General features: G+C 39.7%; 1 protein-coding gene across 1 annotated transcript in view; it reads left to right on the top strand.

The window, feature by feature from the left end:
* The window catches only part of Slco5a1 (solute carrier organic anion transporter family member 5A1), a 125,892-nt gene that overhangs the window by 65,431 nt on the left and 38,479 nt on the right, over positions 1 to 21,982 (top strand). The window contains exon 4 of the mRNA XM_069990896.1: positions 9,969 to 10,133. Coding sequence (XP_069846997.1) covers positions 9,969 to 10,133 — 165 coding nt within the window. The remainder of the gene's footprint in view (positions 1 to 9,968; positions 10,134 to 21,982) is intronic.

Below are 21,982 nucleotides of genomic sequence, written 5' to 3'. Positions count from 1 at the left end.
CTAGGCAAGATGGAGCCATGCTGTAGAGATCCTGTGGCTTGGCCTTCCACTGAATTCCTTCTTTATGCGGAGAGAATTGAGCAGGGGTTTGGCAACACTCAGAGAGGTAGACAAGGGGGAATGTGTGGCTTAGTGGGGGCTGGGAGAAAGCATGGGAGATAGCTCTGGACAGCTTTCTGTGAGGGGGTGAGCAGAAGACAAGGCAGGGACAGCAGCCTACTGCACTGCTCCTACCCCATCTCCTTACTTACTGCTGACTCAGTACTTAGAACAGCCTGACAACGTTCCTCTTCTAGAAGCTTCCATGGCCTCCCTTCTCACCTACAGGAAGTTCCCTCCCCAGCATTTCTCTCCCAACATCATCACATCATCATGTTCTTTCATCTAGTTTTTTTTTTTGTTCTTTGTTGTTGTTGTTGTTGTTTAAAATTCTGCTTCAACCACATTGACTTCAACTATGCCAGAACATGCTCACCTCAGGGCCTTAGCACTTGCTGTCCCTGTGCGGGGGATGGTCTCCCCAAAGGCCCTATACTTTCTTTAGTCTTTCATTCAAATGGAATTTCTTAATCAAGTCTACCTTAGCCACCTTCTTTAAAAATTTCCAGCCTCTGCCAGATGTGGGATGCACATCTGCAATCACAAAACAAAACACAAGACAAATTAATACCAGAAAAAAAATAGAAAAAATAAGGAAAAAGAAGGAAAAGAAACCCCTTCAATGTCCCATTTAACACTTTTTTAAAAAACCTGTTCTCAGCTGGGCGCTGGTGGCTCACGCCTATAATCCTAGCTACTCAGGAGGCTGAGATCTGAGGATCGCGGTTCAAAGCCAGCCCGGGCAGGAGAGACCGTGAGACTCCTATCTCCAATAAAACCACCAGAAAACCGGAAGTGGTGCTGTAGCTCAAGTGGTAGAGCGCTCGCTTTGAGCTGAAGAGCTGAGGGACAGCGCCCAGGCCCAGAGTTCAAACTCCACGACCGACAAAAAAAACCAAACAAAAAAAAAACCTGTTCTCTCTCTCTCTTTTTTTTTCCACAGCATCCATCACTAACCTGCAATATACGGTTGTCCTTTAGTATCTGTAGGGAACTGGGTTCAGGGTTTTCATATCAATTACAAGAATCCAGAGATACTGGGCTGGGAAGGTGGCTCAGTGGTAGAGTGCTTGCCTTGCATGTATGAGGCCCTGGGTTTGATTTCCTAGCACCACATAGCAAAAAGAAAAAGCTGGAAGTGGTGCTGTGGCTCAAGTGGTAGAGCGCTAGCCTTGAGCTGAAGAGCTGAGGGACAGTGCCCAGGCCCAGAGTTCAGACCCCACGACTGGACCCCCCAAAAAAAAAGTTAAAAAAAAAAAAGAATCCAGAGATACCCAAGTTCTTTATATAAAATGGCATAGTAGCCTGCTTAGTAACCAAAAGGCCCTGAGTTCAAACCCTAAAACAAACAAGCAAACAAAATGCCCCACACTATAGTCATAGTATTGCACAAACCTATGTACATTCTCCAGAATACCATAAGTTATCTCTAGATTACTGATCATCCTTCATCATGCTGTGTGAATAGAGTTGTATAGACAAAGTCTGTACATGTGTAGAACAAATATGGTATTTTTCTTAGGGTACTGGGGTTTGAATTCAGGCCCTGTGCTTGATACTTAATGTTTTTTATTAAGTAGTTGTACAAAGAGGCTTACTCTATAAGTTAGGCTATGTGTAGAATGCATCTTGAACGTCATTCTTAGTTGGTTTTTGGGATAACTTTTGTCTGAAATGGCCTAATCTGAGGTCCTCTTATTTACAATCACTTCCTAATAGCTGGGATTACAAGCACATAGCTCCATGACCAGCCTTTTAATCCCATTGTTTTGGATCTGCAGATATAGAAGTTGAGGATAATGGTGGGCTGGCTATTTTACTGACTTATTTACCATTTACCCACTGAGAAAGGAAGCACCAGAAAGGCACCCTCCTCAATTACATTTCTGGCTGAGTTTACACCACGTAGTGGGTCTCGGGGCTGTCACGTGCATCACGGGGAAGAAGGTACCAAAGATGGCCTAAGGATTCCAACTCCAGATAGTAGGGATGGGAACTAGTACAGAGAGGAGAGGCAGGAGTAAATTTTGAATTAGAGTCCCCCAAGAAATTTCAGAATAGGTTTCAAAAGAAGCATAAAAATTGGGGGCCATATTAGGACCATGTTTTCACCTAGAAAGTAGGACCCTCCAAAAGCCATGAGCTGGGGTTACATTATATTAACTCTCTTGCATAGTGAACACTTTTGCTGGATTGCACTGATGACCATGTTTGCAGCCTTTCTTGAAGGTCACTTGAATCCCCATAGTTGCCCAAAGGTCACTGCTAAGTGGGCTTTTTTTTTTTGCTGCTCCTAGAGCTGAACTCTGGGCCTGGACACTATCCTTAAACTTCTTTTGCTCAAGGTAAGCACTCTGCCATTTGAGACACAGCACCACTTCCAGTTTTCTGGTGGTTTATTGGAGATAAGAGTCTCACAGACTTTCCTACCTGGGCTGGCTTCTAACTGCCCTCCTCACATCTCAGCCTCCTGAGATTACAGGATTACAGGTGTGAACCACAGGTGTCCAGCTTGAGTAGGCTTTCTATAACTTCCCAATTTTTTTAGAACAGTGATACTCAACTTTAGTGTATATCAGCATCACTAAGACTCATCCTAACACCCAGATTGCTGAGCCCAGTTCAAAGTATTTAATTTAGAGGATCTGAACTGGGACTTGAGAATTAACAGGTTTTTGTGATATTGAGGTTTGAACTCAGAAACTTGAGCTCTACACTACTACTCAACCCCTTTTGCTTTAGTTATTTTTTGAATTTTGTCTTTTTTTTAATGTTATTTATTGTGAGACTACTGTATAGAGGAGGGGTTACAATTACATGAGCAAAGTAATGAGTACATTTCTTATCAAGCATTGTTGTCTCCTCCTTTGTTTTTCCCCTACCATCCCTTCCCTCCCACCTCCACAACTGCATCCCCCCCCCCACTCCCCCCACTCCCAATTTGATCTTTAATTTAGGCCTGGACCACCATGAATTGTGAACTTTCTATTTAGATAGCCCAATTATTGGTTGAGAAAGGGTGTGGGGGGGTGGGTCTCACAAAATTTTTGCCTGGGCTGAATGTGAACTGTAATCCTCCTGATTGCCAGCATAGCAGGGATTATAGGCAACACTAACTGCACCCAGCTGAGAATTTGCATTTTAAACAAGCTACCAGATGATGTTGGTTTCAGGGGCCATACATTTCTGTGGTTCTGATACTGAACTTAGAAAACTTTTTGTTTTGGTGGCCAAGAAACTAAGTCAGCATTGAAGCTCAGGAAAATTATTGTGGCCATATTTAATTTCTTTTGCTGATTCTCATACTCTGCTCTGTTCGTGTTTTCTCCTTTTCTATTTTTTTGTTTTGTTTTCTGCCCTACCTTTCTTTCTTTGCATGTTCATTTACTTGTGGTAGGTCAAACCTTTACATTTGGACATACAGTTTATGAGCTAAAAGGTAAGATGACAATATGGGCAAGGGATTCCTAGAGAAGGAAGTTCTTTCTTTGTACTCAGTGCAAAATAGCAGTAGGATTAATCATAAAAATAATAGTCAGAAAGATGTATGAAAATTCGTATCAGTGCTGGGTTTAAACGTACAAGAGTGTACTTGGGGCAAGCTCCACTGATGACGCATTTTGGGGCCTGATGCCTCTGATCTCGCCCTTTTGTGTATAGGTGAGTGGTGCAGGGACAGGCTCCAGGCAAGGCAACTGGAGGTCTTGGAATACTTTTGGGGACTTGGGGGTTGAAGAATCCATGCATCATTGGTATTGAAGAAAACTGGTGGAGATAGGGACAGTCTGGACCATATTGAATTTGACAGTGAAGATAGTTTAGCTTTTTCAGGAGAATGAGACTAAAGATTGCTTGTTGCTCCTGGGTAACAAGTGTGGAAAAGTTGTTTCTGTTCAGTGCCCAAGACCATACCCAGGATGGTGCAAGACTTCCTGGCCATAAAAGAAGTCATTAAAGTTTTAACAGTTCCATGAACAAGTCTCCACAAGCATTTTGATATAATAGAGGGCTTTAGGGTCCACAAATGAAAAGAACTAGAAGATGTGCAGTTAAGGGATCAATACTTTTAGTACTTAGAAGAGTCAAGGAATTTCATAGTGAGATGTTAAGGAAGGGCAATGATAGTATGAAGAACTCTGGAGATATATAGATATGGGAAGATATATCTCTTATCTATCTATCTATCTATCTATCTATCTATCTATCTATCTATCTGAAAAATTACAGTTGTTGCTCTCAAAGGAAGCTAGAGAGGAAAAGAAACAACAGAAAAACAGTATAATATGTCAAGGCTTAGAGTGTTGGCATGTAGATTCCAAAGAGAGTGAGGAGGAAAGGGGTGAGGGATGATTCAGTCTGGCAGGCACTCAGACCTCTCTCCACAATGGGACACATTTTTCCAAAGGAGCAAGTTTGCTCATTGGCCAAAATAATAGGAGGGAACAATACCTGATCCTTCCATGATGCTGCCATCTATAAGGCTTCGGAGATGTGGTAGTGTGTCAGCCTTCGATGGGACTGATTTGGTTTCTTACAGCTTCCCTAAGAGTCCACTCACACCACTCATCTCAGACTTTCTGAAACTTTGAAGAGTTGCAAGGTCATTGGGAGGATCCATTTTCAAATTCATCACAGCATAGCCCTGTTGTGATTGGATATAACCTGGTCCAGGTGCACAGGATGCTGGGACTTCCTCCCAAAAAGAAGGGCAAATCTTTCCCAGTGCTACTAACACTTCTTCAGTGGTTGCTCAGTTCTGTTCATTTGATAGTATCTTGAGTGACGGTGCTTTGTATTGAATTTCATTCCTAATTACTACCATTTAAGACATTTCCTGCTTTTAGCTTGCTCTTAACACTGAATTTGTTAAGATTTCTTAGCTTTAAATGACTAAAAAATGATCACTTATCATTATTTCATCATTTCTCTTTCATCGTGATTTTAATGCCATCTTTGATTTTTATAATGATACAGTTATCTAAAATATTAAAATTATCTAAAATATATACTGCAACATAAAAAGTAGGAAGGGTGGGAGAAGACAGTCATATTCATTGTGTAAATATGAAAATGGAACTAGGAAAATTGAAGGAATAGGTAGGATTGGGAGAAAAAAATAGGTATTTGGTGGAAAACCCAAGTATTTAGCAACTCCCTTGCTCAATTTCTTTGCGCATTTGAAACTATTTTGAATTTATATAAAGGCTGTAAAATCGCACACAGAGCCCCCATTACTCTGAGCCCTGTACTCCTTCCTCAATCTTGAATGTTTCTTAGAACTTGCAGACAGGAAGTTCTTCTTGTACTTATGGTGTATATCCTAAGTGCTAGGACAATTTTCTACATGGGCTCCTGGCAATCATATTAAAAATAGGCACTTAAGGGCTGGGAAGATGGCTCAGTGGTAGAGCACTTGTCTTGCATGCCTGAGCCCCTGGGTTCGATTCATCAGCACCACATAAGCAAAAAGAAAAAGCCAGAAGTGGCGCTGTGGCTCAAGTGGTAGAGCGCTAACCTTGAGCTGAAGAGCTGAGGGACAGCGCCCAGACCCAGAGTTCAGGCCCCAGGACCAGACCACCCCCCCAAAAATAGGCACTTAGCCAGGTGCTGGTGGCACATGCCTATAATCCTAACTACTCAGGAGGCTGAGATCTGAGGATCGTGGTTCAAAGCCAGCCTGGACAGTGAAGTCTGTGAGACTCTTAACTCCAATAAACCACCAGAAAACTGGAAGTGGAGCTGTGGCTCAAGAGCTAGAACACTAGCCTTGAGCTGGAGAGCTCAGGGACAGTGCCCAGGCCCACAGTTCAAGCCCCACCACCGACAGAAAAAAAAAAAAGAACTCTGCCAAGTGCCAACTGGCTCATGCCTATAACCCTAGCCACTTAGGAGGCTGAGATTTAAGATTGTGGTTCCAAATCAGCCTGGACAGGAAAGTCCAAGAAACTTCTTTCCAATTAACCAGGAAAAAAAGCTGGAAGTGGAATTGTGGCCCAAGTGGCAGAGTGCTAGCCTTGAGAAAAAAAAAAAAAAGTAGAGAGACAGCACCCAGGCCCTGAGTTCAAGCCTTAGGACCAGCACACACAAGCAAAATGTGGGCTTAACATTAAACCTGTGCTACTCACTAAACTACAGGGCCCATTAATATTTGGTCTGTAATCCCAATAATACTCTTTATGTCTAGATTCAGTCCAGGCTCACCTGTATTTAGTTTCTGTATCTTTTAGTCTCCTTCAGTCTGGATCAGTTTCTCATCTTTCCTGGCCTTTTGTGACCTTGATCTTTTGAAAAAGAATAAGCCATTAATGTCATAGACTGTTGCTCAATTTCAGTTTGAAATGTCTTCTTATTTGTGGAGTTATTTTAGGCCTACCCCAAAATAATGCTTCATATAGGCAAATGGTATTCATTTGCCCAATCATCAGTTAGGTTAACTTTGATCAATGGAAGCAATCACATTTGCTAGGTTTCTTCATGATACCATTAATAAACATAGTGTAATTATGAATTGGTAAGTAAGGTATAAGTACTTACAGGAAGTGTTTTGGAGCTGCATAGTCAGTTCCCATTCCTTGTGACAGTTGGTCTCTATGAAATAGTCACCATGAGCACAGAATTAACAAATAACAGAAGCATTCTCCTAGGGGAGATACAGAGTTAGGATAGTGTCACACTGTGATCATTAATAGATGTGCACATAGCCTGATTTTATTAATGTGCTTCTATTTGAAGCCAGCTATTTAATACATAGTGTTGGTGTATTAATGTTGACCTTTGGCCAATAGCACTGTAACTCATGATGAAGGAAAGCTCCTGGATATAGTTTTTCCACAGCTTCTTCCAGTGACTTGTGCTTAAGAGCTCTACATACCACTACAGCACTGCTCTCAGGGCATTTTATTTTATTTTATTTTGAGACACGGTCTTATTATATATCCAAGGCTAGCCTTGGACTGCAGATCCTTTTGCCTTTAGCTCTGAAAATGCTGAGATTATAAGTATGCGCTACTACAAAGTAAGCAAAGTCACCAACAAAAAGCAAAATGAGAAAAATGTGACAGCATATTGTAAAAGGGACTTACCACATGGTGATGAAACCTGAAGGAGGAACATTGTGCTCCACTTCAGCTGGGGCAGATGAGTGGGATACCTCGTTTTTTTCCAGTTATTTGAAATTGTTCTTTTAAAGGTGATATACAATGGAGTTACAGCTCCATAAGTCAGGTAATGAGTACATTTCTATTTTGGATAATGTCACTCCTTCCTACCTCAAATTTTTAGAGTGTGGCTTTGAAAGTAATTTAAATTTGAAATTACAAGTGAATTTTAGCTGCTAGGTTAATTAATTTGTAAATGTGAGATCCATGAACAATGAGGATCAAGTGTATCTGATTCCTATTAGATTTTCACACTTTTCTATTATACATCTATCTATCTATCTAAAATTATTTTTCTATTTGCCTACCTATTTGGTTCATGCCAATCTCCAGCTCTAATTTGGAAGTATTGGGCTTTGAACTCAGGCCCTCATACTTGCTAGGCTCTACCAGTTGAGCTGCATGTCTGTTCCTCTAGCTAGAATCTAATATCTAACTTTCCATCCTTTCATATTTCTAACTCCATTCTTGGGCACTTGGAAAGTTGACTTTCATTACTTTTCAATGGCTTAGTCCACCAGCTAGAGGCACATGTATCTTGTACCTGCAGGGCACATGGGCAGGAAGCTCAATTCTAGTAAGGGGCTGCTGAGCATGGAAAAAAAAAGAAGGCCAGTTAGACTTTTAGAAGGTTTGAACATCAGACTTTCGTTTTTTTAATGAAAGAGAAGAGAGGACTCACCATGTATATTTACTTGCTTTTGCAAACAGAGGGCTACTTATTGACTCAAATGAGTCTAAAGGAAAAAATCAGTTTGGTAGGACTAGTATGATTTAAATGTTCATATATATATACACACACACACAGAGTGTCATCATGAATCTAATTTTTTACTTTCAATTTCTTCCAGATGTTTTAAACTCAACTCATTGGCTTTTGGTATACCAAGTGAACTGAATTTGAATCTTTAAATGTTGATATGCACTCTTAACACTAACTTTAATTTTTGTATATGACATTTTAGTTTACTGTTTATAAGAAAAGAAAATTATTGGAGACTTTATAAAGTGCTTTGATTATGTTTATGTTAAAAATAAAACGTTCATCTTATCTCTCAAAATGGTTTAAGGTTTAACCTTAAAATTTTAATTAAGATATAGAACATTCAATTTGATTACAATTTAAAATTATAATAGCAAATAATCTTACTTTCTGATCATCAGATTTTGGTGAATAGGAGGCTATACATTATAGTAAAACTTGTTGGTTAATAGTAATGAAATGACTTTGTTATGTTGGACTCTAAGGATTTAGTTATATTTTGGGATGACTAGTAAGAAAACTGGAGAACCTTATTTTTCCCATGGAGATATGTGGGGATTATATGAATGTGCCTTATAAACTTGCAAAAATATCCAAGAACTTCCTTTTTTTTTTGTTGGTCATGGGGCTTGAACTCTGAGCCTAGATGCTGTCCCTCAGCTCTTCCTCAAGGCTAGAGCTCTACCACTGGAGCCACAGCACCACTTCTGACATTTTTTGCTTATGTGGTGCTGAGGAATTGAACCGAGGGCCGCATGCATATGAGGCAAGCACTCTACCATTGAGCCACCTTTCCAGCCTCAAAGAAATTTCTTTTATCCCTCTTTTTCTCAATCTGTGTCATGTTAAATATGTGGTGAGAAGTATTAAGCTGACCACATATAAATACAGTTTTGGTTTGATTTTTACTTACATATGACTACATACAAATTACATGTAATGATGAATAATGCTGCAAAAAATACTTGTACATTTATCTGTGGCAAGCTCTGTGAAATAAAGGAATAGACTTTTTGTTCTTTCCTGAGGAATAGGCCAGCATGCACTAGACAGCAACTTGCAGAGCCTTCTCTAGTCTCTTTCCCAGTGGGCAATCATGGATCTTTGTTCCATAATAAATCCAAAGTACCTGGAATGGTCTAGCCTTACAGCTTCATCCACTTCAGCTTCTTCAGCTAGTACTTTCTGGAAGATGAGATCTCCATCATGTCCTTGTTCCTCTGCTATGGGTACCTGCAATATGGAGAGAGAACATGTCAACTCGGAAATGATCTTCTCAGGAAAGTGGTAGTTGGATGGGTTGGAACCCATAACTTAGAGTTGTATGCAGAAATTTTACCCACTTAGTAGACTTTGAGGGTGTTAACAGAAAATGTATTCTAATCAAGATCTAAACAGAAAATGTGTTCTAGGGGCTGGGAAGGTGGCTCAGTGGTAGAGTGCTTGCCTTGCATGCATGAGACCCTGAGTTCGATTCCTCAGTACCACATAGGCAGAAAAAGCCAGAAGTGGCGCTGTGGCTCAAGTGGTAGAGTGCTAGCCTTGAGCTGAAGAGCTGAGGGACAGTGCCCAGGCCCTGAGTTCAAGTCCCAGGACTGGCAAAAAAAAAAAAAAGAAAATGTGTTCTACTGTGAAAAATGCAAAGCATTTATTTTAAACAAGTTTTTGAAGTAGGAGGCTTAATTGAGGTATTATAAGGCTATTTGTAAATAGGTATGTTCTTAGACACATTATTTCTTCCTTACCTTGGTTGAAAACTTAAAAAAAAGCCAACATAACCAGTTCTCATAAGGGAAATGGCTTCTAATTGATCTTTCCGTTGTTATTGTCCTGCGGCAAAGACTGTCAAATGGCTATTTTTCCACAGTTCATTTCAAAGACAATTCAGTTTTATTTTGTTTCCCATCCATTGTTTATAACATTCATTTGTCATTTTTGTCATTTTGTAGACCTACCAAGAGCAGCTGTCAGGATCTTAAGCAACATGACATTCCTTTTTGTGAGTTTGTCATACACAGCTGAGAGTGCCATTGTAACTGCTTTCATTACCTTCATTCCCAAGTTCATCGAGTCACAGTTTGGCATCCCAGCTTCCAATGCCAGCATCTACACTGGTAAGGTACTGCCATTAGGGCTGCTTGAAAACATGATCCTTCTGACCATTAAATTGCAATGAAGTGAGTGAACTGAAAGTTCAGTCTAACATGCGGGTGTTTCACGAGTGTATTAATACCTACTGGTGCCCCTCGATCTTAGCAGGAGGAAATTCTGGAATATGTTTTCTTTAATTCAGAATGTGACACCTACCAATAGTGTTTTAGAAAGATTTTGCATATTAATGTTTTTATGGTTTTGCATTAAAAAACTAAAATATGACATTCCAGTTTTTTTAAAAAATGACATCCCAGTTTAAATTTTATCATTGTATATGTTGGCATATATCTTAAAGTATTATGTTAAAATGTTGATAATATGAAGTATAGGTCAGTTCTAATATATCAGGAATTTTTTCCCTTTATAAAGGTGAATGGATTTCACTTGAATTACTGGAGATGCTTGTGATTTAAAAAGAAAATATATGGATTTTATTTTAGATGTATAACAGCTAGCCAAACTGATTTTTAGGATTCTTTGGTATGTATACTTATAATACAACTTAGTGCTACAGTCTTCCATAGTGAATGAGATAACTAGGAACATGGGAAAATAAATTCTTTGATATTCAAGGAATTTTCAGTATACTATGTCATGTAGTATTCTAGACATTTCCTTACTGGTATTAAAGATGGTCAATGATTATATCTTCTTAAAGGCCAAGTTTATTAATATAATATACTTAAACAGCATAGAACAATGATCACTTTTCAGATGGCCTGTGTTCTCACTTTTTCTAGTTCCACATTCAAACCTAGAACAATTGAATGATCTCAAAATGAATAGCATGTGTTGGATTGTTGTAGGAAGAGAGATTGATTTGAACTATTTGGATAATCACTTGATTCTCTGCTTCCTATTGCACATAAAAGGACATAAACTTGTTTTATGGCACCCATGCTGGTATGAACAATTAGCCATAGTAATTGTGCTTAAAGTATGGTTTTCTTTAGTAATTCTCTCTCTCTCTCTCTCTCTCTCTCTCTCTCTCTCTCTCTCTCTCTCTCTCTCTCTCTCTCTCTCTCTCTCTCTCTCTCTCTCTCCCTCTCTCTCTCTCTCTCTCTCTCCTCTCAAGGTAAAATTTCCAGATCCTAACTTGATTGTCAGAATTCTGTAACTTCCCATTTCTAGTTTAAGTCTTCCCTTAAGCAATGATTTTTGGACAGCCCAAACAAGCATTGCCTTTAACTGGATTGAAAGTCACAGAGATATTATGTGTAGGGTAGATTCAAGCGTTTCCCAAGCTAGGTATCAATAGTCAAAGGAGTTAGTAGAATAAAGTTCTTAGTCAAATGTATTTGGACCTTCTGTGTGACAGAGACCTTACTGTGCTGTTCCTCATTGCTCGTAGTGTGTGCTGTGCAACTTTCAGAGGGGAACCCACAACAGAGCCTTCTAGATTTGTTCACCATGAATCCCAATATTTTTTAGAAACACCTTTCCTCAGGACAAGCATGGTGACGCCATATATGCCTTATTCTAGCTACACAGTTTGTCTATGTTCCTCCAGATATGCCATTTTGATATCAGGGCTTGGTGGCTGTGGTGCAATGCTGAGCCATGTAGGAATTGAATTGTTTTGAGTGTCCACTTCTTAATTACTGGTAAAAAAAGGTAAAGAATAGATGGATAATTCCGTGTGGAAAAAAATAGAGTTCAATTCAACTTGAGCTAGAAATGGTGGCTCATTCCTATAATCTCAGCACTTGGGAGGCTGAGGGATGAGGATCTCAAGTTTGAGGCCAGCCTGAACCACATAATGAGATCCTGGGTCTAAATAAATAATCGAATAGCATGCACACACACAACACAACACACACACACACACACACAGAGAGAGAGAGAGAGAGAGAGAGAGAGAGAGAGAGAGAGAGAGAGAGAGAGAGAGAGAGAGAGAGAGAGAGAGAGAGAGAGTGTCTTGGTTGAACCTAGGTGTTGGCCACAGAGTTCCCCAGTGGTGTGGTCAAAGCACTGATTTCTAACTGTGGCCCACTTAGCTCTTGGCATTCAAGATTGAATAAGGCTAGTTCATGGCATCTGTTCCTCTCATGACACATTTTATGATCAGAGAAGCAATATCACATAGTGCCAATTCCATTCGTGTTTTGTCATCAGCATTTTTCTTTTTTCTAAACCACTGCCAGTATGAATTATGCAATGTTGGATCCTCTACTGTGTTCTTTCCCAAGACTTCTTCATCTCAGTTCATAAACAATAGTAATATACAGATATTGATTCAGATATAGGGGGTGCTCTGTTACAATAGAGTAAGATTGAACTTTTAAAAACTCCTCCCAATACTTTTTTTGTCAATTGACCCTTCTTACTCTCTGAACATCAATTTGTATCTTATTATCTTGCCACTTTTTTATTAGCATTTTTTTTCCAGTAGTGTGGCTTGAACTCTAGGCACTGTCTCTGAGCTCTTCAGCTCAAGGCAAGTAGCTCTATCGCTTGAGCCACAGCGCTACTTCCGGTTTTCTGGTGGTTTATGGAGATGGGAGTCTCACAGACTTTCCTGCCTGGGCTGGCTTTGAACTGTGATCCTCAGATCTCAGCCTCCTAGCTGGTTAGGATTACAGGCATGAGCCACTGGTGCCCAGCTTTTATTAGCATTTTTATATACAGGGGATTTCATTGTTAAATTTTCACATGCTCACAATATATTCCAGTCATTCTTATCTCCTCCATCATGTTCCCTTCCTCCATGCCCAAAACAATTTCAACATGTTTCCTTGTTCTATTAGATTTTTACTTTTTAAATTTTAATTAATAATTTATTTTTGTGTTGGCGATGGGGTTTAAACTCAGGGCCTGGGCATTGCCCTTACACTTTTTTTTCTCAAGACTAGTGTTTTACCACCTGAGCCACAGTTTCATTTTCGGCTTTCTTAGGAAGTTAATTGGAAATAGTCTCATGGACCTTTCCTGCCCAGGCTGGCTTTGAACCTTGATCCTCAGATCTCAGCATCCCTATTAATCTAGTTAGGATTATAGGTGTCAGCCACCAGTACCTGGCTTATATTTTTATATTTTAAGACTTACTTTGAGATTTTTGTTGTTGTTCTTCTTCTTTAAATCTCTCCCTATGCATGAAGAGTGAAATGGAATGTTTAAGACATTTATCCAAAAAAATATTTAGCAATAGTTTTAATTTCTTATCTGTTGAAGTTTTATGGTCTGAATTATCTTTTCAGTCTTATCTGTTGACTTACTTTACAGTACTGGGGATCACAGGCAGGACCTTGTACACACTTACGTTAGGCAGGTGTCCTACCATTGAGATCCACCCTAACCTCATCATTTATGTAACAAGATCATTTAGAAAACTACCCCGACGCTCCACAGCAATTTGCTCATCGTATCTTACACAATAGTGATGAAGTCCCAAACACATGCCAAAGGACTGTCCTTTGATTACTCACACATGCATATCATCACTAACCACCAGCTCTGTTCATGGTGCTCTGCTGTGCATTTGTCTGGGGAAATGTAAATACCCAAACTAGGACCCAGAAATACATATAGATTTGAGAGGACAAGAAGGAATTATAGAAGTTAGAATGAGGGCTGGGAAGGTGGCTCAGTAGTAGAGTGCTTGCCTTGCATGCATGAGGCCCCAGCACCACATAAGCAGAAAAAGCCAATTGTGGTACTGTGGTTCAAATGGTAGAGTGCTAGCCTTGAGCTGAAAAGCTGAGGAACAGGCCCAGGCCCAGAGTTTAGGCCCCACGACTGACAAAAGAAAGAAAGAAAGGAAGAAAGGAAGAAAGGAAGAAAGAAAGAAAAAAAGAAAGAAAGAAAGAAAGAGAGAAAGAGAGAAAGAAAGACAAAGAGGTTAGAATGAGCTGTTTAAATAATTGATAGATTTGGGCTACAACAATTATTTTGGCTGGTGGGGTAACATGTTTGAGTTGCCTTTCATGGGAGAAATGGCTTTCTACCAGATTTTAAAAGAAAAGTTGAATTTTTCCATTTGGAGTTGAGAGGAAAGCTATTTCATTCCCTGTTGGTGATCAGCTTGAGCAATGGCAAAACATCAAGAGAAGATAAGTTAAGGCTTGATTTAAAAAGGAAGAGGAGGTAGGGGGAATGTGTCTTAGTAGTAGACTGCTTGCCTAGCATGCATGAAGCCCTAGGTTTGAGTCCTTAGTACCACATAATCAGAGAAAACCAAAAGTAGCACTGTGGCTCAGGTGATAGAGTGCTAGCTTTGTGCACAAGAAGCTCAAGGTCAGTGCCCAGGCCCTAAGTTCAAACCCTAGGACTGGCAAAAACAAAAACAGAAAGACAGAAAGGAAAGAAAAGGAGAAAGAAAGAAAAGGAGAAAGAAAGAAAGAAAGAGAGAGAGAGAGAAAGGAAAGAAAGAAAGAAAGAAAGAAAGAAAGAAAGAAAGAAAGAAAGAAAGAAAGAAAGAAAGAAAGAAAGAAAGAAAGAAAGAAAGGGATGAGGAAGGGGGAGAGAGGAAGGAAGGTGAGAAGGAGGAAATGAAGAGAGAAAGGAAGAAAGGAAAGCAGCTTGTGTTTGTATTAGAAATGTCTTCAGCGTGGGCTCTGGAGGCAAATGGAGGGGCATAGGTTAAAGAAAAGGCACTGGGAGTGGGAAATCTGTGAGTGGACCATCAGTATTACAAATCTCACAGTAATCACTCCTGTGTTTGATAAGGATATCATTACCACATTATTGTCAATCAATCCCATGTTAATGTTGTGTGTATATCTACCCAATTGTGGACCTGTGTCACAGGACACTCTTCTAGTTCATGGTCTTCCTGCTAATTCACATAGGGTCACATATCTTGCTTGAAATTAAATCTTAGAAAGTTGCTATTTTGAAAAAGCCTGTAATGGTAGGAAAAACTCTGCAGGAGGAGCTCAACAGTGTGGCCCTGAATCCTGTCACTATCTGTGACTAGTGTGACTTTGGGCAAATCAGTTACCTCCCTAAACTCTATAAAGTGAGGGCAATCTCTCTCTTATCTCTCTTGGTGTCAATGTCATGTAAGGATCAAATAAATAGAAAATAGGGATTTGCTTTGAAGTTTACTGGACCTCTTAATAGGATATAAAACATAAATGGAAAAAATAACCTAATTATATATCATAGGAAAGAATGATGATTTATGAAGATGATAGTACTTTATATTTCCAGGAATGCAGCTGACTAGGTGTGAGAATGAATCCCTGCAATAGTAATAATGACCATAACACAGTTGCTAACACATACTGTGTGTTTAATAAGTGCAAAACACTAAGAGGGCACTCACACACACACACACTCATATATAGATAAATAGATAGATAGATAGATGTATACATATACATATATGGATAACATTATTTATTCCATGCAACTATGTCTATGCAGCAAGTATTATCAATTATGTTTATTTTCTGGAAGGGAATACAAAGGTGGTCTGAAGAGGTTTAGGTAACTTGCTTAAAGGCAAGTAGTAAATGCTAGAGTCCACAATAAAAAAAAAAAAAAAAAAAAAAGCTAGAGTCAGGTTACCTGAGTCTTGTACTCCTTGGCACATATAAAATTAATCTGTATTTTCAACTGAAATATTTTAAGATGCAGATGCTGCTATTACCATTTTCATTTAAATTTCCAAAGAAATGATATTCTAATGGTTTTAAGCTTCTACTTCCAAGGTTGGGGGCTGGTGGCTCTTGCCTATAATCCTGGCTACTCAGAAGGTTGAGATCTGAGGATCATAGTTTAAAGCCCATCTAAGCAGAAAAGTCTGTGAGATACCATCTCCAACTAACCAGCAAAACACTGGACTAGAAGCATGGTTCATATGGTAGAGTGCTAGCCTTGAATAAGACAGCTGAGCAAGAGCATAAGGCCCTGAGCTCAAGCCCTACTACTGAGTCAAAAAAGATTCTACTTCCACACAATTCTACCCAAGCATAGCTGCTGGGCTACATCAACTTTTGTTTTCAGAGCACTGTGATATTTCAGTATCACTTCTGCATAGGATTCAGCCCTTTCATGCAGGATTATAAATAGTTATAAATAGCTTTGAAATATTTTGTTTTTCCACTATAGAATAAATCAGTTACTATGGGAAGATGATTAAATTGGAATATATTTTATTTTAAAGATGAGAAGCGTAATTTTTATTATTGCCTAGAAACTTAAATATTTACCTTCTGTCTTCAGCTAGTGCTCTGTAGTTTTGCTGGTGAGATTTAAGGTAGTGCCAAGAGCTAAGTCTGAGCCTTGGCACTCTCACTACAACATTACATGGAGGAGAGCAAGGACCAGTAAATGCCCTTTTGATTCTTTTCATTCTTTCTAAGATGCTTATGGCTTTTCTACACTAGTTCTTTCACTATATAAGGGGAGTTTCTAAAGACTATTTTTGTGTACTTTACAAATGTATGAATAAATTTTCTTTTCTCTTTTCTTCCTTCCTTTTTCCTCTTCCTCCTCCTCCTCCTCCTCCTCCTCCTCCTCCTCCTCCTCCTCCTCCTCCTCCTCCTCCTCCTCCTCCTCCTCCTCCTCCTTCTCCTCCTCCTCCTCTTCTCCTTCTCCTTCTCCTCCTCCTCCTCCTCTTCTCCTTCTCCTTCTCCTCCTCCTCCTCCTTCTTCTCCTCCTTCTCCTCCTCCTTCTCCTCCTTCTCCTTCTTCTCCTTCTCCTTCTCCTTCTCCTTCTCCTTCTCCTTCTCCTTCTTCTTTTCTTTCCTTCTTTCCTTCTCCTTCTTTTCTTCTTTCCTTTTCTTTCTTGAACTCAGGTTCTAGGTACTGTCCTTGAATTGTTTTTTTTTTTTTTGTTGTGTTGTTTTTTCTCAGTGCAAGAGCTCTAGCACTTGAGCCAGAGCTCTGCTTACAGCTTTCTGGTAGTTTATTGGAGATAAAAGTCTCACAGACTTTCCTGCCTCGGCTGGCTTTGAACTGCAATCCTCACCTCTTGAGCCTCTTGAGTAGGTAAGATTACATGCATGTGCCACCAGCCCAGCAGTGGATTTTCCTCTTAATGCTGAAATTAAGATTCTAATGTGACTAGAATACATTGGATATGCAGGAACTCTGGACTTGCTGGCCATTTCCAAGGTCAGGAAATGACCTTTGACTCAGCCTTGTGCTAGTATTACACTCAAGCCTGCATGTTCTAAGCCAGGAAGGGACAGTCCTTTGCTAACCAACATTCAGCAGAAGCGTCTAGAGTCTTGGGAGACACATTTCAAGCCATATCCAAACCATCTGGCAGAGCTGATTCCAGAGAGAGAGAGACTGAGTGGCCATGATTATATTTATCAATTAACACTCCATCTTCATTTCACTCTCCTCCCTGCCCAAATGCTTGGCCTTTATCCTCAGATTGTTATAAAGATCAAAAGAGTGAATCTCTGTGAAAGCACCATGAAGAAAATCTCGATAGCTTTTTAGAATCCATGTTAAATTGGCATCTTTCTTTCCATATAAGCCTGTGCCATACAGGAAGATATAGGTGAACTTTATTCAGTTTCCACTCTGGACCAGACACAATGGTCAAGAGAGGTGATCTCTGCATCATTTGTAATCTACAAAAGCTCTACAAGAGAGGTCCTGCTCTTCACAGTGTTGAACTGATGGAAATAAAGTACACAGGGCAGGTTTTGCAAGCTGTAACTTAAGCAATCTGTATGGTTCATATTACATAGATGGACCTAGCCCTTAGAGAAGTTGCTATGTTTTAGAATTTTTACTGTGTGAATTAGTTCTCTTTTTAAATAAGTTTTTTATTGTGAAAATACTGTACAGAGGGATTACATAGATGGACCTAGCCCTTAGAGAAGCTGCTATGTTTTAGAATTTTTACTGTGTGAATTAGTTCTCTTTTTAAATACGTTTTTTATTGTGAAAATACTGTACAGAGGGGTTACAATTACATGAGCAAGGTAATGAGTACATTTCTTATCAAGCATTGTTGCCTCCTCCTTTGTTTTTCCCCTACTCTCCCTTCCCTCCCACCTCCTCAACTACACTCTCCCCCCACCCTTCACCTCCACCTAAATTGTAAAGTTTGTTTTTCAGCATAGCGTCTTGTACATCTCATTGTTGCAGTGAGTCAACCTGTATCCCTATTTAAACAATTTGTTTTTTCCCTTCCCCTCCACAAATTATACCGGCATCAAATACAGTGAAAACAGGGGTTATATCATGGGGGAGGGACATACAAAGCAACAAAAAAATCACGTGGTACCTTATAAATACGTTAGAAACAATAGCAAGAAAGAAAAAAGCACTTGTGTCCCTATCTTGGGGTTCATTTTGCTTAACATCATCTTATCTGACCTTTTCTGCTTGTCCCAGACATATACTAGTTATTGCAAATAAGGGAAACCATGGGACCTATGTTTCTTTGGGCCTGGCTTACTTCACTTAATATAATTTTTTCCAAGTCTTTCCATTTCCTAACAAATGGGGCAATGTCATTCTTCAGATGGAGGCATAGAATTCCATTGTGTGTGTGTGTGTGTGTGTGTGTGTGTGTGTGTGTGTGTGTGTGTGTGTGTGTGTGTGTGTGTATATGTATATATAGATCACATTTTCTTGAGAAACCCTAGGTCTCCTTGGCACAGGTTGAAATTTTCTTAATAGAGACACAGAAACATAACAAATTAAAGAAAGGATGGACAAATGAAATTGCATGAAGCTGCAGTGCTTCTGCATGGCAAAGGACATAGCTAGCAAGATCAATAGAAAGCCCATGGATTGGGAGAAGATCTTCACTAGCCATATAATGGACAAAGATCTCATACCTAAAATATACTTGGAACTAAAAAAATTAAATCCCCCCCAACAACAAATCCTCAAAGAAACAACTGTCCAATAAGTAAGTGGGCTAAAGACTTACAGAGAAACTTCTCTGAAGAGGAAATAAGAATGGCCAACAGACACATGAAGAAATGCTCAACCTCTCTAGCCATAAAAGAAATACAAATCAAAACAACATTGAGATTCCACCTCACCCCAGTTAGAATGGATATCATCAAGAAATCTAACAACAACAGATGCTGGAGGGGATGTGGCCAGAAGGGAACCTTACTGCATTGTTGGTGAGAGTGTAAACTTGTTTGACCACTTTGGAAAGCAGTGTGGAGGTTCCTCAAAAGACTCCACATAGAGCTCCCCTATGACCCAGCAATCCCACTTTTAGGCATTTACCCAAATGATTACAAACAAGACCATACTAAAGCTACCAGCATGATCATGTTTATTGCAGCATTATTTACCATAGCTAAGATATGGAACCAACCCAGATGCCCCTCAGTAGATGAATGGATCAAGAAAATGTGGTATATATGTGCTAATTATTTCTCTTCCAACATTTTATGTGTTGGATAAGCTCAGCCGTCAAGACCTGGCAGATGGATGCTGCTGCAATTTCTGCTCAGCCCTTTCATCTCATCCATGCACAAATATTTATAAACCGTGCCAGGGGCTATTTAAACAGCTTGAGAACACAGACGCACCCCAACTTCAATGACCTTTCTAAAGTGCAGTGACCCTAACTGTCTGCTCATGACCCTGTACAAGCTCATAAATGTCTGTGACCATCCTAAGTTCTGAGAATGAAATGATAGAATATATAATGATAGGCTAGGCCCAGTATCTAAGAAGTACCTATGAGAAATAATTGTCATACTTTTTTTGAGATATTCTTAGGGACAGGTACCTGAGACAGTGCTAGGATGTACTGAAAACATTCACAGGAAAAATTATCTGAGGGGATTGAGGGTGTGTGGTGTGTGTGTGTGTGTGTGTGTGTGTGTGTGTGTGTGTGTGTGTGTGTGTGTGTGTGTGTGTGTGTGTGTGTGTGTGTGTGTGTGTGTGTGTGTGTGTGTGTGTGTGTGTGTGTCCTAGAGCTTGATGAGTTCAAGCTGAATGAGTTCAAGCTCATTCAGCCTGAATGCTGTCCTTGAGCTTTTGTGCTTGAGGCTAGCACTTTATTACTTGTGCCACAGCTCACCTTCCAGCTTTTTGGTGGTTAATTAGAGATAAGAGTTATGGATTTTATTGGCAAAGCTAACTTTGAACCATAGTCCTCAGATCTCAGCTTGCTGAGTAACTAGGATTACAGGTGTAAGCCACTGACATCTGACACTGAGAGGATTAATTTTATGAGCAAGAAGAAAGAGAGGAGAGAGAGAAAGAGGCAGGGCAAGAGCTGCTAGGACACAGGATCAGAGACTTGAAATTAAAGTGAAAACTTGATAGATCATATCATCTGAACCCTGGAAGGCTCAAAGATGTGATAAAAACACGAGTACAATTGCTTTAAAAGTGTAGCATATTGTACATAAACCTGATTTCAATGGGAACCAGTATGGAGCCAGAATCAAAAATATCTATTTCTAGATTCTTTTCTACCCCCAATACAGTACCTTTTCACAACTCTTGGGGAAAAGGGAGAAATTTTAAATTTTTTTATTTCTTGTACTTGAATAGAGTGAAGTGTAATGTCACGAACTTTCTCAGTTACTAAAATGCATTATTTTGCTCATTTTTGGCTTTATATCTGGAATTTGGTATGTGGTACATGTGTGCGTGCATGTGTATGCATACATGTTGAAAACCACAGACAGACATCACTATCTTATGAGGGATATTCTGGGCAGTTTTCTACAGATTTCCACATCTATATTCAGGCTCTCATGATGATCAATTACGTGTAGAATGGCCCAGAGGCCCCATGAGAGCCTTTGACATAAAAATATATTTTTATGTCACAGAATAGGATTCATTTGTGAATGAAAGTCAAGTTGAGAGAGCTTAGGTAGGTTTTTAAAAGGACTGAAACTCCAGGGAATAAGTGTCTGGACCCTTGGAGGAGCCTTTTTCAGGCTAAGTGAATCATGTCTTCAGTTCAAACATCAAAGACAAGCTCAAGACATCCCCTATGCAGTAATGAATGAAAACATATATCTGGATCTCTAGAATGATGGATCAACCTAGGTGACTTTGTCTTACCCTGGGTCAACTAATGAATATTCCACTGCTGCTGCCTCCAGACCCCTTAGATTCTTCTGAGAGCAATCTTCAGGTTAACCTGCATCCTCACACTCCACTTTAGATATATGTAATACCTTTTTTTCAGGCAGTTTAGATTTACTTAATGTTTATATATAGATTTCTTTTGTTCCTTGTCACTCAAGGATGGTGTGAGGTTGACTTGTTGTGCTATTGATTTGGGAGAGTCTGAGGGGATTCAGGAGTAAGTAGCTTGGTGATTATATTACTAATTTTTTAGAATCTAGAAACTTCTTACTGGGTATGCTCTTTCAGGTTCATATGTTATGGCTTTTGAAGTTGAAGATTTGGGTTCAAGAGCTTTGTCTGCCACTTTTTTTCCCACTGTGACTTTACTAATTTCTCTGGCCTCAGTGTGTGTGTGTGTGTGTGTGTGTGTGTGTGTGTGTGTGTGTGTGTGTGTGTGTGTGTGTGTGTGTGTGTGTGTGTGTGTGTGTGTGTGTGTGTGTGTGTGTGTGTGTGTGTGTGTGTGTGTGTGTGTGCCAATTCAGACGATTGAATTCAGGACCTGTCCACTATCTCTTAGATTTTTTTTGCTCAAGACTGGCTCTTTAACCCTGGAGCCATAAGTCCATTTTTCAATTTTTGGTGGTTATTAGACATAACTCTCATAGACTTTCCTGCCAAGGCTGGCTTTGACCCGTGATTCTCAGATCTCAGCCTCCTGAGTAGCTAGGATCGCAGACACGAGCCACCGGCGCCCAGCTGGTCTCAGCTTTACTAGCTGTGAAATGGCATCAGGGCTGCTAACATTTTTTTAAAGCTTACAAATTTCTAAGCAGTAT

This window comes from Dipodomys merriami, unplaced genomic scaffold (assembly GCF_024711535.1).
Source record: "Dipodomys merriami isolate MVZ:Mamm:240054 unplaced genomic scaffold, mDipMer1.0.p SCAF_4, whole genome shotgun sequence".
Taxonomy (NCBI): Eukaryota; Metazoa; Chordata; class Mammalia; order Rodentia; family Heteromyidae; genus Dipodomys; species Dipodomys merriami.
This window is presented reverse-complemented; position numbering and strand designations above follow the sequence as displayed.